Source organism: Solanum pennellii, chromosome 4 (genome assembly GCF_001406875.1).
Source record: "Solanum pennellii chromosome 4, SPENNV200".
Classification (NCBI taxonomy): Eukaryota; Viridiplantae; Streptophyta; class Magnoliopsida; order Solanales; family Solanaceae; genus Solanum; species Solanum pennellii.
Window position 1 is genome coordinate 67567858 of NC_028640.1, and position 10746 is coordinate 67578603.

The 10746-nt window shown below is 36.4% G+C and overlaps 2 protein-coding genes across 4 annotated transcripts; one reads left to right on the top strand and one right to left on the bottom strand.

The window, feature by feature from the left end:
• Nucleotides 1-133: 133 nt before the first annotated feature.
• Nucleotides 134-6779, top strand: LOC107018255 (ribosome maturation protein SBDS). 2 transcript variants are annotated; one of them, XM_015218687.2, is made up of 6 exons: nucleotides 134-381; nucleotides 554-683; nucleotides 1459-1659; nucleotides 1747-1914; nucleotides 5261-5747; nucleotides 6485-6779. In XM_015218687.2, the coding sequence occupies exons 1-5, from the start codon at nucleotides 248-250 to the stop codon at nucleotides 5744-5746; spliced, it is 1119 nt and encodes a 372-aa protein (XP_015074173.1). In that variant the 5' UTR covers nucleotides 134-247; the 3' UTR covers nucleotide 5747; nucleotides 6485-6779. The 2 variants fall into 2 exon arrangements, with proteins under 2 accessions (XP_015074173.1, XP_015074172.1); XM_015218686.2 differs by lacking the exon at nucleotides 6485-6779 and having other exon boundaries at nucleotides 5261-5927.
• Nucleotides 6780-6795: 16 nt separating this feature from the next.
• On the bottom strand, nucleotides 6796-9639 carry LOC107018254 (mitogen-activated protein kinase kinase kinase 3-like). Of its 2 annotated transcripts, none has more exons than XM_015218685.2 (10): nucleotides 9261-9639; nucleotides 8803-9066; nucleotides 8563-8650; nucleotides 8393-8455; nucleotides 8121-8281; nucleotides 7924-7999; nucleotides 7765-7824; nucleotides 7586-7684; nucleotides 7264-7496; nucleotides 6796-7181 (listed from the first exon to the last, which is right to left on the bottom strand). In XM_015218685.2, exons 1-9 carry the CDS (start codon nucleotides 9560-9562, stop codon nucleotides 7332-7334), a joined length of 1278 nt encoding a protein of 425 aa, XP_015074171.1. In that variant the 5' UTR covers nucleotides 9563-9639; the 3' UTR covers nucleotides 6796-7181; nucleotides 7264-7331. The 2 variants fall into 2 exon arrangements, with proteins under 2 accessions (XP_015074171.1, XP_015074170.1); XM_015218684.2 differs by having other exon boundaries at nucleotides 7586-7687.
• Between the last annotated feature and the right edge of the window lie 1107 nt (nucleotides 9640-10746).

A 10746-nucleotide genomic window follows, 5' to 3' on the forward strand; every position in this document is an offset into this window, starting at 1 on the left:
AAGTGCATACCCAAATTAATATTTTCATAAAAAAAAAATTAAAATTGAAAAAGATAATTTAATATACCTGATTGAAAGTTCACCCAAACGATCCCTTAAATTGTTAAGTTCTCTATAAGTCTATAACCCCTAATTAATGCTGTATTTTTCTTTTCGTTTCCGCTGGGCGCTGCCGCTGCCTTTTACCTAGCAGAAGCAGAGAGGAGGAGAAAGAAGCAAATAGTGTGCAGAGGAAGAGAAAATAGAGATGTCGAAGACGCTAGTTCAGCCTGTAGGCCAAAAGAGACTTACCAATGTTGCTGTTGTGCGTCTCAAGAAGCATGGTAACCGTTTCGAAATCGCTTGTTATAAGAATAAGGTCCTTTCATGGCGTTCTGGCGTGTAAGTTTTTTCTTTCTTTGATTGTTGTTAAACACTAAAAAGTTGGTAGATTTACAATCAAAATAGAGTATTGTAAAAAGGGTTTGAAGTAAAAACTTAGGGTAAGGGAAAAAAACTGGTGGATTAATAAGTATTGTTAGGTTGATTGATTTTTTGTTTGTGGTACATGTAGAGAGAAAGATGTGGATGAAGTGTTGCAGTCACATACTGTTTACACCAATGTGTCAAAGGGTGTACTTGCAAAGTCTAAAGATTTGATTAGGGCTTTTGGAACTGATGATCAAACCAAAATCTGCCTGGAGGTGAGCACTTCTCCCCCCTTTTGAAAGCCATATTGAATCATTAGTCATACTGCACAAGATACTGACTAGGTGGACAGAGTTACTTGGTATTTGTTTGGTGGGAGGTAGCAAGAGGTGAGAAATCATTTAAATTTGTTCATAAGTATGTATGGAGAAATACTTTTGAACCTTTTTTATTTCCTTCTCTCTATAGCTTCTTGTTTCCTTTTTTTTTTCTCCTACTGATATACATATGCCAATTACAAGCATGACACTTGCTTAGCATGGATATGTTAAAAATTGATACTTTCTTATCTGGCATATGAATATCATGATTTTGTGAAGTAATTCTGAGGAATTGTTTTACTTTGTACTTTTTGATTGTTTGGGCAATATTTTAGAAATTTTCAGTTCTTGTTTTAATCCAATTCTGCCTTTCTGAATCATCAAGATGAAAAAGTATTTGTTTTTAAATCCAGTTTTGCTTGTTCTAATTGATAAGCGAAGTTAGTAGCTAATCAGCGTGACACACCCTTCAGAACTTGTGATGCATTGGATTCAAAAGGACCTCCTAAAAGCCCGTGTAGTGGTTTTAATCATGCTCAACACATTAATAAGTTGATAACTCAAGCACTTGCCCATCAAAATTGTTTTAACTTATAGCAAAGAAAGCAGCTTATTTAAGTGCCACCAAGTGGTGTTCCATATTCCCTCTATCCTCATCCCTTCTTCAACTCTCCTTTTAAGCAATACATGGGAGTGATGTATTATGTAAAATTTATTTTCTGTATTTTAGATTTTGGACAAAGGAGAGCTGCAAGTTGCAGGGAAGGAGAGAGAATCACAGTTGTCAAGTCAGTTCAGAGATATTGCTACCATAGTTATGCAGAAGACAATCAATCCTGAAACTCAGCATCCATACACAATTAGCATGATTGAACGTCTGATGCATGAAATCCATTTTGCAGTTGATCCAAATAGCAGCTCAAAGAAACAGGTAACAACTATACTTAATCTTGTGAGAATTTGACTGCTTTTTTAGTTCTTTAGTTTTAGTATCCTGATGATCAATTAACTTCTACAGGCACTGGAGGTCATTCGGGAGCTTCAAAAGCATTACCCCGTAAAACGTGCCCCCATGAGGTTGAGGATACATGTACCAGAACAAAGCAATCCTTCTGTCCTGGACAAGCTTAAGGAGTGGAATGCCTCCATTGTGTCGAGAGAAGAATCTGGAAGTCAGCACTCCATTGTAAGTGACATCTACATTTGAAACCTCATATAGCACAACAGAAGTCCTTGTCTGATTTTTCTGGCACTTTTGCAGCTAGAGGTTTCCAAATCTTTTATTCTGGGATGTTTATTTTCAGTCAACTGCTCTCCCTACCTTCATATTAAAAAATTCCAACAAAAAGGGATCTTTTGTTCTAGGATGCTTACATGTGTATCAGTTTTTTCTTTCTCAGAAATTTTTAAAAAGTTGAAAAGAAAAAGAAAGAAAACAAACAAACAACAGCTGCTGGCAAAAGAAAACAAAGAAACGTAACATGGGCTTAAAAGAGCGAAGCCCAGTATTTAAGTGGAGAAGGGTAGAAGGGTGGGCCCATTATCCACCGGCTGTGATTGGTCCATAGGGCGGGTCACAGGCAGATTTCTCGATTATCTAAACAAAAGAAAAAGGAACCAACTGATGCAATAAAGGAAAAAAACAAAGAAAGAGAACAGGAGACAATGGACCAAGTTTGATTCATCCAAATAATGATTCAAACCAGTCTCAGTCCCAAAAACACTAACACTGCTTTAAACACAATCACTAACTGATGCACAAACCCCCTTCATCTAGAAATCACCCGTTGGTAGGCTTGTCTCCTGATTTTTCCTTTCCAATTCTGACTCTCCCTACTTTCCGATAAACTCTTGTGTTAGTTTTGTCGATTGTGGGTCAGAGTTCAATTGGGTTTAGGGAAATTCGGAGAAGGTGGGGCAAGCTTCAATGCTGAGTCTGGGCAAATCTCATGTGGTGAGGCAACCCTCAACGAGGATGCTGAGTCCATAAGAGGGTGTGTGTGTGACACCCTAACTTAGGTTAAGAGTCCCATACGGCGCCACATGAGAGATGCTGGTATATAAGTGAGTAGGCCTTGCACTCTGCTGATACCTTTTATAAGTAAGTTAGGATCTTTGTAAGTAGCTTTCTCCTACTCTCTTTTTGCTTCTTTTTGAAGGTATCCAGCATAACTTTAATGGCTAATGCTAAGGAGTACAACGTTACCATTTTTTTTAAAAAGGCCGTGCGGGTTTAGGCCCCAAGCAGAAAATATCACTAGCTGTCTGGGCCTTAACAGATGATATCATAGCCGCTCATGTGTCAGCCTTGTTGGCCAAAAATTAACATGTAGTTCACCTAAAATCAAGCTATCATAGCAAGATTTTACCATGAATTGATCTTTGCCTTTCCAAACCATCCTGTCCTGGCACTGCGACATACCTTGAAAGGTCTGAAAAGCAGTAGCAATTAATCAAGTTAACTCATTTCCCAATACCCAGTCACTCGAAGTGCCTCTAAAATTGAAGTTCCAACTATCATTACCTCGGAGGACACTATGTTTGCTTCTTGCATCAAAGAAGTCAATGTATGTTAGGGACAACTCTTTTAGAGGGGCATGGCATCTTGTTTCATATGTTCAGATCCTCAAATGTTTAGTGATGTGATCAAGTTCATATTATCAATAGATTCAGTCCCATTTGTATTGGACAAAAAAGTGGAATTTCTTTCTATTCCATATGGTTTGGTTACTTATGTTTTTTTACTGTACAATGTTAAGCGATTTAAGAACTGCTTCTGATGCAGCCTGATCTATTTGGTCGACTCTCTTGAGTTCTGTGACTAGCTGTATTAGTGGTACTTGTTAAACATAAAATATTAGGTTCCGTTCTTTCTTATAGATCAAAGTGGATATTGAATGTTATAAAAGGAACATGTGGTTGGGAAAGGCTAAAGCTTATTGGGCTTCATTGACGACTTATAGATTAGACATTGTTTCACTCGGGTCTGTGCATAGTCTTTGTAGTACCAATTAGTAGCACTACAATCAAGTTTGTTTTTTTTTTTTTTGTGAAGAAGTATCAAGCTATTCAGAACCTTGGTTTTTTTTTTTCGACAAGGGAAACCCGCAGCCGCTATCCTTTTTGGGTGCGCATAAGGTAAAACCCTGCTCCTAAGCAATAGCTCGCAAACCACATAGGAGAGGTAACCCGCACTAAGCAAGTCTGGTGTGACGAGCTCGACCCAGAAGGCAAACCCCTTGCTTTCGCTGGCAAGGGGTTTTGAACTTGAGACCTCCAACATGGAAGTCCCAAGCTCAAACACTGGGCCACCCCGAAGGGTTATTCAGAACCTTGGGTTTTGGAGTTGCATCTCTGGGTAAACATGTTATTCCTTCTTTGGGTGCAGGACATTGATCCAATTTGACTTGAGACCAGTTTCATTACAGATGGCCTAGACTTGAGTCAAAAATAGCTAGGTTTTGTTCTTTAGACTCTCGTATTAGTTTCCATGCCGAGTATAAATGGTTGAAAGGCAATGTTTAGAATTGTTCATTTTGTCACCCAGAAAGATTCACGCCATTGTTATTTAATTGGTTATGATAAAACATTGCTTAAATTGGTTAGACTGCATTGCCTGTTAGCTTGACTGTGCTTGGTTGCAATGATTTGTTTCAAATTTTAAGCATGAATCAAATGTTATGAAAGAAGTCATTTTATTTCCAAATTTTTGTTATTACATTTACTAATCAATTGATTAAGAAATTAATGCTGCAAATATTTTCTTATGTTTATTAATCTATAGTAAAAATGATGAAGTTACCTCTTTGAGGATTTGTTGAAGTTACAGTTTAATGATAATCAATTGAATTTGTGTTCTTGAATTTGTAATATTATTGCTGTACATTAGATGCTGAAATTAGTTATTCTAATTGCAAATACTATCTATTTGTCAAAAATGATATTTAAATTCTTAAAGTAGTACTACCATTATCCTATGCTGAGATTAGTTATTAGATTGTGCAGTTAGCTTTTCACTTTTCAGTTAAAAGCCCCTTGAGCCTCCTTGTTTTAATACGCCTTTCCCTTGGGAAACGCTGCTCCTTGTATCAATTAGAAGGAGGAGGCCGCAAGGAGTAATTGTTCGGTTTTAACTTTCCTACCTTGCATTCTTCCTCTACATTGAATTCAACTTGAGCTTCATTTTCATGAAATATCAATTTTATTTTATTCTAAAGCTTAATAAACCCCCACCACCAGTTGGTTATCAAAAAAAATAAACCCCCACCACCAGTTACCAGTAGAATGACGTCATTCATTTAAAAGACGAGGTCAAACCTTTTGATTCCTGGTTTCAGCAAACTAATGAACCACTAGAATATTAATGCTTTGAGGGGGCCGGACTAATTTATGCATCATATATTTAGGTCAACTTTGTAGTTCAAGATCTTTTTTTTTTTGAGTGGGCAGACTTGATCCGCATGTGCTCTTACTAGTTCAGCTACATTTTTTTTTTGTGGTGCTTAACTACCATTCTGATCATTGTATTGCAGATTTGTGAAATTGAGCCTAGTCTTTTCCGGGACTGTGATGCCTTAATAAGGAATCTACAGGGTAGAGTGGAAATTCTTGCAGTCAATGTACATGTGGAGGGGGATACTTTCGTCGATCAGTTTGATGATCACGAGGATGATTCATCAAGTTTAAGGAAGGATTCTACAAGTTCAGTCCTTCAGCTGAGTGAGAAAATGCAAAAGCAGACTATTTCTTCAGAAATCGGGAATTCTAGGGAAGAACAGAAACTGAGTAAACCTGCAAAAAGTGGGAGTTCCGAGGGCGAAGTAAAACTGAACAGGTGCACTACTTGCAATGCTGTTGTGGGAGATTCAAAAGAATACAGAGAGCATTTCAAGAGTGACTGGCATAAGCATAACCTAAGGCGTAAAACTAGACAACTCCCTCCACTTACAGCTGAAGAATGTATGGCTGACCTGGAACTTGGAGACTCGAAGGCTGATCTAAAAGAATATTCATTTTGAGGTTGGAATAATATTCCTTAGCTACGGACTTGTAATTTACATGATTAAAGACATGCCTAGCAAGACTTTGAGCAAAACATATAATATAGAGAAATGGTGATAAAGATATTTTGCTGTTGAGTCTGGTTATTTTGCATTTTATTATACTGAATAATTGAATAAAACCCCTATCTATATTCGATCTTGTCTCTGCTACGCTTATGTGCCCAAAGTGCTTATGTTGATGCCTCCCAGTAATTTTGAGTTTATGCATCTGGTGTCTACTGGAGTGAAAATATCCTAGTGATATATCGAATGTTGGAGAGAAGGCATAGGCGTCACTTTCCGATCTCCAATCATAATAGCAGGGTACTTCTTCTAACGAGCCATTAGTCTCTCTTCTACATTAATCTGCTACATATAGACTGCTGTGATGGACGAAATTCTAGAATGTTAAAACTGAGGCTTAGAGACCTGACTATGATCTAAATCATGCTGATAGGAATGGTTCCTCAAGCAGAATTATATCCTTCTACTAAGAGGACTGCCTCCTTTATGTAAACTGCCACTTGGTCATTGTTGTAATGTAACATGGTAGATAATAATATTTTATTAAGGTTTCTTTATTTCATCAGTATGAGCTGAAGTAAATTGTAAGCTGATATTCCATTACATATTTGAATCTACTGCTTTTCTTTCATTTTTTCCAGCAATATAATCTTTTAAAGTATGTTGCATTTTGCCTTTTGTTCCCTGCAGGTTTTGATGCAACTATTACTGATGGTAAGGATTGATGCTGCACAAGTCATACATGTAATGTTGTGCATTATTTGGTGGCCAAGTTTCTGTTAAGAAGTCCAAGAGGGTAATACTTTATTTGACTAATAGTTGTTGAGGTGGTGGATATTTTTGTACATGAATTGGTATTTTTGACCACTTGTTGGATTGAAGTATAGCTTGTACTAGGATTATTGTTGATACCAACTGGTATATTCTACCTTGGTCTTATGGTAAATGATATTTTAGCCTTGTGATGATCGAGGTAAATATTTTCGCAACATCTGAAATGATAATTTTAAGGTCATCCATCCATGATTGAACTGAATGAAATACGGTAAAACACAAATGTAAAGGCAGAACAGAACAACTGATCCACCAAGAGGGTGGGATGCTCTTAGTGGAACATCTTACATCCGCAACCTTTTCTCTATGTGTAGGGGCGGAGCTAGAATTGAACTCTGAAATCACACTATATTATCACCGGCTAATGAACACACCGTCTGCCTTTGCTTTGTAGTCTAACAACTAGCTCGTATTCATTTCCTTGACATGTAGTCTTGATCTTCATTTCTCCTATCCAGATCTTTCCCATCTTGCTACAGCTTTAAAAGGATCTCTTCACTATCCTCGTCTTGGTTGATTTATCGTCGAGATACAAGCTAGCAATATCTACAGCCTGCACCAAGTTTGCAAACATTACCAATCATGCATGTCTTGATTTCAACGAAAAAAATAGCAGAAGTTGTAGGTAGTGATACCATAAAATTGTCCGGTTGATGAGGATTCTCATCAAGATGGAGTGGTGGCTAATTCCTCCTTGTCACCACTAAGCCTGAAGAAATGGATGATGTAGCAGCTGAACAGCTGTCAAACGGTGACTTGGATTCCTCTGCAGGCAAAGTTTCAAAAAACTCTTTGCATCATCTGAGAGGTTCCTGGGAATTTCAGGACTGTCTTTCCCATCTGCCTGTTTGAATAATGCAGCAGTTGCCTGTCAAAATCCAGTTATATCATTATACAGAACAAGTATCATTTCCTTTTGGTAATTTCCTCAAACCAAGGGATGCATGTGTATCTTACTCCTTCATATGGTGGTTTAGCTGTTGCCATCTCAACAATAGTACAACCTAGGCTCCAAATATCTACAGCAACACTGGAACCTCCTGCATCTTTTACTACCTGCTATAATATTAGAGAAGAAAGGTTTTAGAAAAATCAGTTGATATTAAGATCATTTAATCAAATTCTTGAGAGAATACCTCTGGAGCCATCCAATATGGACTTCCTTTGAAAGAATCCATCAAACAACATGAGTTTATCTGAAATTCCAATCGAAAACCAAAATATATACATCTGTATATAAAAACTTCCTATTTAGAGAATGTAAATCAAAACTTGGTAGGTGATCAATAACATACATGTTTAGCCATTCCAAAGTCTGCAAGCTTGATTTCACCCTTAGCATTTACTAGTATATTTGCTCCTTTAATATCCCTACCAGTAACATAAGCCATCTTTAGAAAATAGGGAATAGAAAGACCTGAAAACTAACTGTCATAGCACATAGTGACAGTACCTATGAAGAATATATTGATCTGCTAGCTTTAGTTTGTACCTGTGTGCTATGTTTCTCTCATGCAAGAAGACTAATCCGGAGAGAATTTTTCGAGTGTAACTTTTGATAATTTGTTCTTCAAAAGGACCATATTCTTGAAGTAGTTTGAGAATTGAACCTCCTGGAACATACTCTAAGTAGAGTGACAATTTATCTCCTCTCTGTAAATAAGATTGTCAATAATCACTCTTCCTTGTTCAAGTTTAGTTCAATATTGCAAGATGATAGAAACCATAATATTTGTTTTGAGAACAAACACAAAGGGGCCATACCAATTCACTTCCATAGTACTGCACAATGTTTGGATGTGAGATTTGACTGAGCAATGTGATCTCCTGTTTAACCAAGAAACCAACTTGTTAGTACTAATCGCGTTGAGAATGAATGAAGGAAACACCAAAGACCAAGCATAATTTCTTGATTTGAGTTGAAATATACAGACCTGGTTTAGCTGCTTGAGACGTTCTTTCGATGTTGTGTCATTAAAGATGATTCTTACTTCCTTTATAGCACACATTTGTCCATTATCACTGTTGCAGAAACAACTTTACAGCTTTTAGTGAGGTCACGTGTGATCTATAGATTACGAGTTCAATCTATGGAATCAACTACCTTGAAGAACATAAAACATGAGAGCAAAGATGTAAAATAGGATGAGTGAAATTCATGACTCATGACATACCTATTAAATCCAGCATAAACATTTCCAAATGTCCCTTTTGCTAACAATTTCCCTTTCTTCCATTGCCTTGTTCTATTATTAATAGAAGAATTTGGTGGAAGAGGAAGAGGAAGAGGATGGCGCGGATGATTACACTTTTCTTGTTTCCCATTAGGAAAATCCAATTTCTTATCCCATTCTACTGGATATGTTGTTGGTGAAGTGCAAGGAGAGTTAGATTTTGAACCCTCATTTGATGTTCTTGACCAGTCATTGCATTTGTTTCTGTTCAATGTTTTGCGACATACAAATTTTGTTAGTAATCTAGGTATGCCATTTAAGGATGAGGAGATTACAAGGCAGGGAATCGATCCCTCACCAGTAAGGTGAATGTTTAGGTAGCCAACCAACTGAGCTACTAAACATTCCCAACTGAGCTACTAAACATTCCCAGAGACAAAGTTCATAATTTTACAAACCTGAGTGGACTAAATAGTGGACTAATCCCTTGTTCTTCATCATCATTTAACTGAGATGAGGTAGGGGATGATCCACAACTTGATCTTGTAGAGAAATTAGGTGAATCTAATGGCAAAGGCAAAGGAAAAACAGGATGAAGTTTCTTCTCTTTTGTGTATGTGTAGGAATAGTAACCATAATTAGTTGCAAAAGAAGTTGGTGAATTTTTTGGTATAAAGATTGATTCATCAAAACTTTTTGGCTTATTTACTCTATTCTTCTTGTAATTTCTTGGAGGAGTTTGTTCAAACCAAGAAGCCATTTTAACTCTTTGTTGGGACAAGAGAGTAGTGTCAAGTATATTTCAAATTGTGACACTTTTAGTGGATTTTTTTGCTCAAGTTTTGAAATGTTTGGGTATATAATATGTTAAACCGTGTACAAGAGTGTTTGTTTAATAGGGAGGGACCCCCAGAAAATGATGGGGTTTGATTAAGATATATCCTAGATGAGTTTGTGTAAGGTTGTATCAATAGTTGGAGACGCTGCGCCGAGACGAGTTTAAGATTTGAATTTTATGAGTTCTGAATTCTAGAACCTTGAATATTTAACCAAGTTATGGATTGATTTTTTTACTTTTAGTGAATCCTTAACATATACACATAGTTTGAGAATTTTTTTTAATTGGGATTGGTCAACCTCTGCTCATGGGGCAGAGTTAGGTAGAGGTTCATTTAGACCGACTTCACCGATGATTTTATTCGGTGAAAAATTATACTATTTATGCATGATTAAAAATATTTTTATGCACATATTTTAGATAGTAGATATTGAACTCTTTGACTTCTTTGTGTATTCACTTCTTCCTATTTTGAATTCCGAAGTGAAATTCTGGCTCCGCCACTATTTGAGAATGTGCACTGTTTGTCAATAAATTGGAAGGAGAATCATAAAAAAGCATAGTTCAAATCCTAACAAACGCAAAAAGTTGCAAAATATTTTTTATTTTCTGTTCAAGTCTCGAATAACTACTTATAATTATTTGATATCTGATATTGATGAGAGGTAGTAACATGTATTTAATGAAATGATTGAGATACGTTTAAGAGCACATCACTATTACAAAAATTGAAAAATGAATATTTGGGGCCGGCTGCATGCAATGTTAGTAAAGAATAGTTAAAGTTGAAGCCAATTGTGGATTAGAAGTATTAAGAAAGGGACATATATACATCACTCATTATTAGGTATTATTAATTATTATTTGAGGGTAATTAGGTGAAAGATTGTTCTTACATATTAGTAATCGTTCGATTTTTGTTTCTATCTGTTGTCGTATTATTTTATTATGATATTGTTCTTTTTATTATGTTAATTGAATCGAGGATCTATCGAATGTATCTCTAAATTAGGAATATAATGTGTATATTCGATTCGTTTGTGAGTCCATGTTGTGGCATTACATTAGATAATGTTGTTGTAATTAGGTACAAAGGAATAGAGGTG

What these genes read in the sequence shown, in the direction of transcription:
- LOC107018255 (XM_015218687.2), top strand. Translation starts at nt 248, where the DNA reads ATGTCGAAGACGCTAGTTCAGCCTGTAGGCCAAAAGAGACTTACCAAT. An exon ending in AAACCAAAATCTGCCTGGAG is followed by an intron (nt 684 to 1,458) that starts GTGAGCACTTCT and finishes TCTGTATTTTAG; the next exon opens with ATTTTGGACAAAGGAGAGCT. An exon ending in ATAGCAGCTCAAAGAAACAG is followed by an intron (nt 1,660 to 1,746) that starts GTAACAACTATA and finishes TAACTTCTACAG; the next exon opens with GCACTGGAGGTCATTCGGGA.
- LOC107018254 (XM_015218684.2), bottom strand. Translation starts at nt 9,562, where the DNA reads ATGGCTTCTTGGTTTGAACAAACTCCTCCAAGAAATTACAAGAAGAAT. An exon ending in GTTTATGCTGGATTTAATAG is followed by an intron (nt 8,651 to 8,802) that starts GTATGTCATGAG and finishes TTTCTGCAACAG; the next exon opens with TGATAATGGACAAATGTGTG. An exon ending in ACTTTGGAATGGCTAAACAT is followed by an intron (nt 7,825 to 7,923) that starts GTATGTTATTGA and finishes TTGGAATTTCAG; the next exon opens with ATAAACTCATGTTGTTTGAT.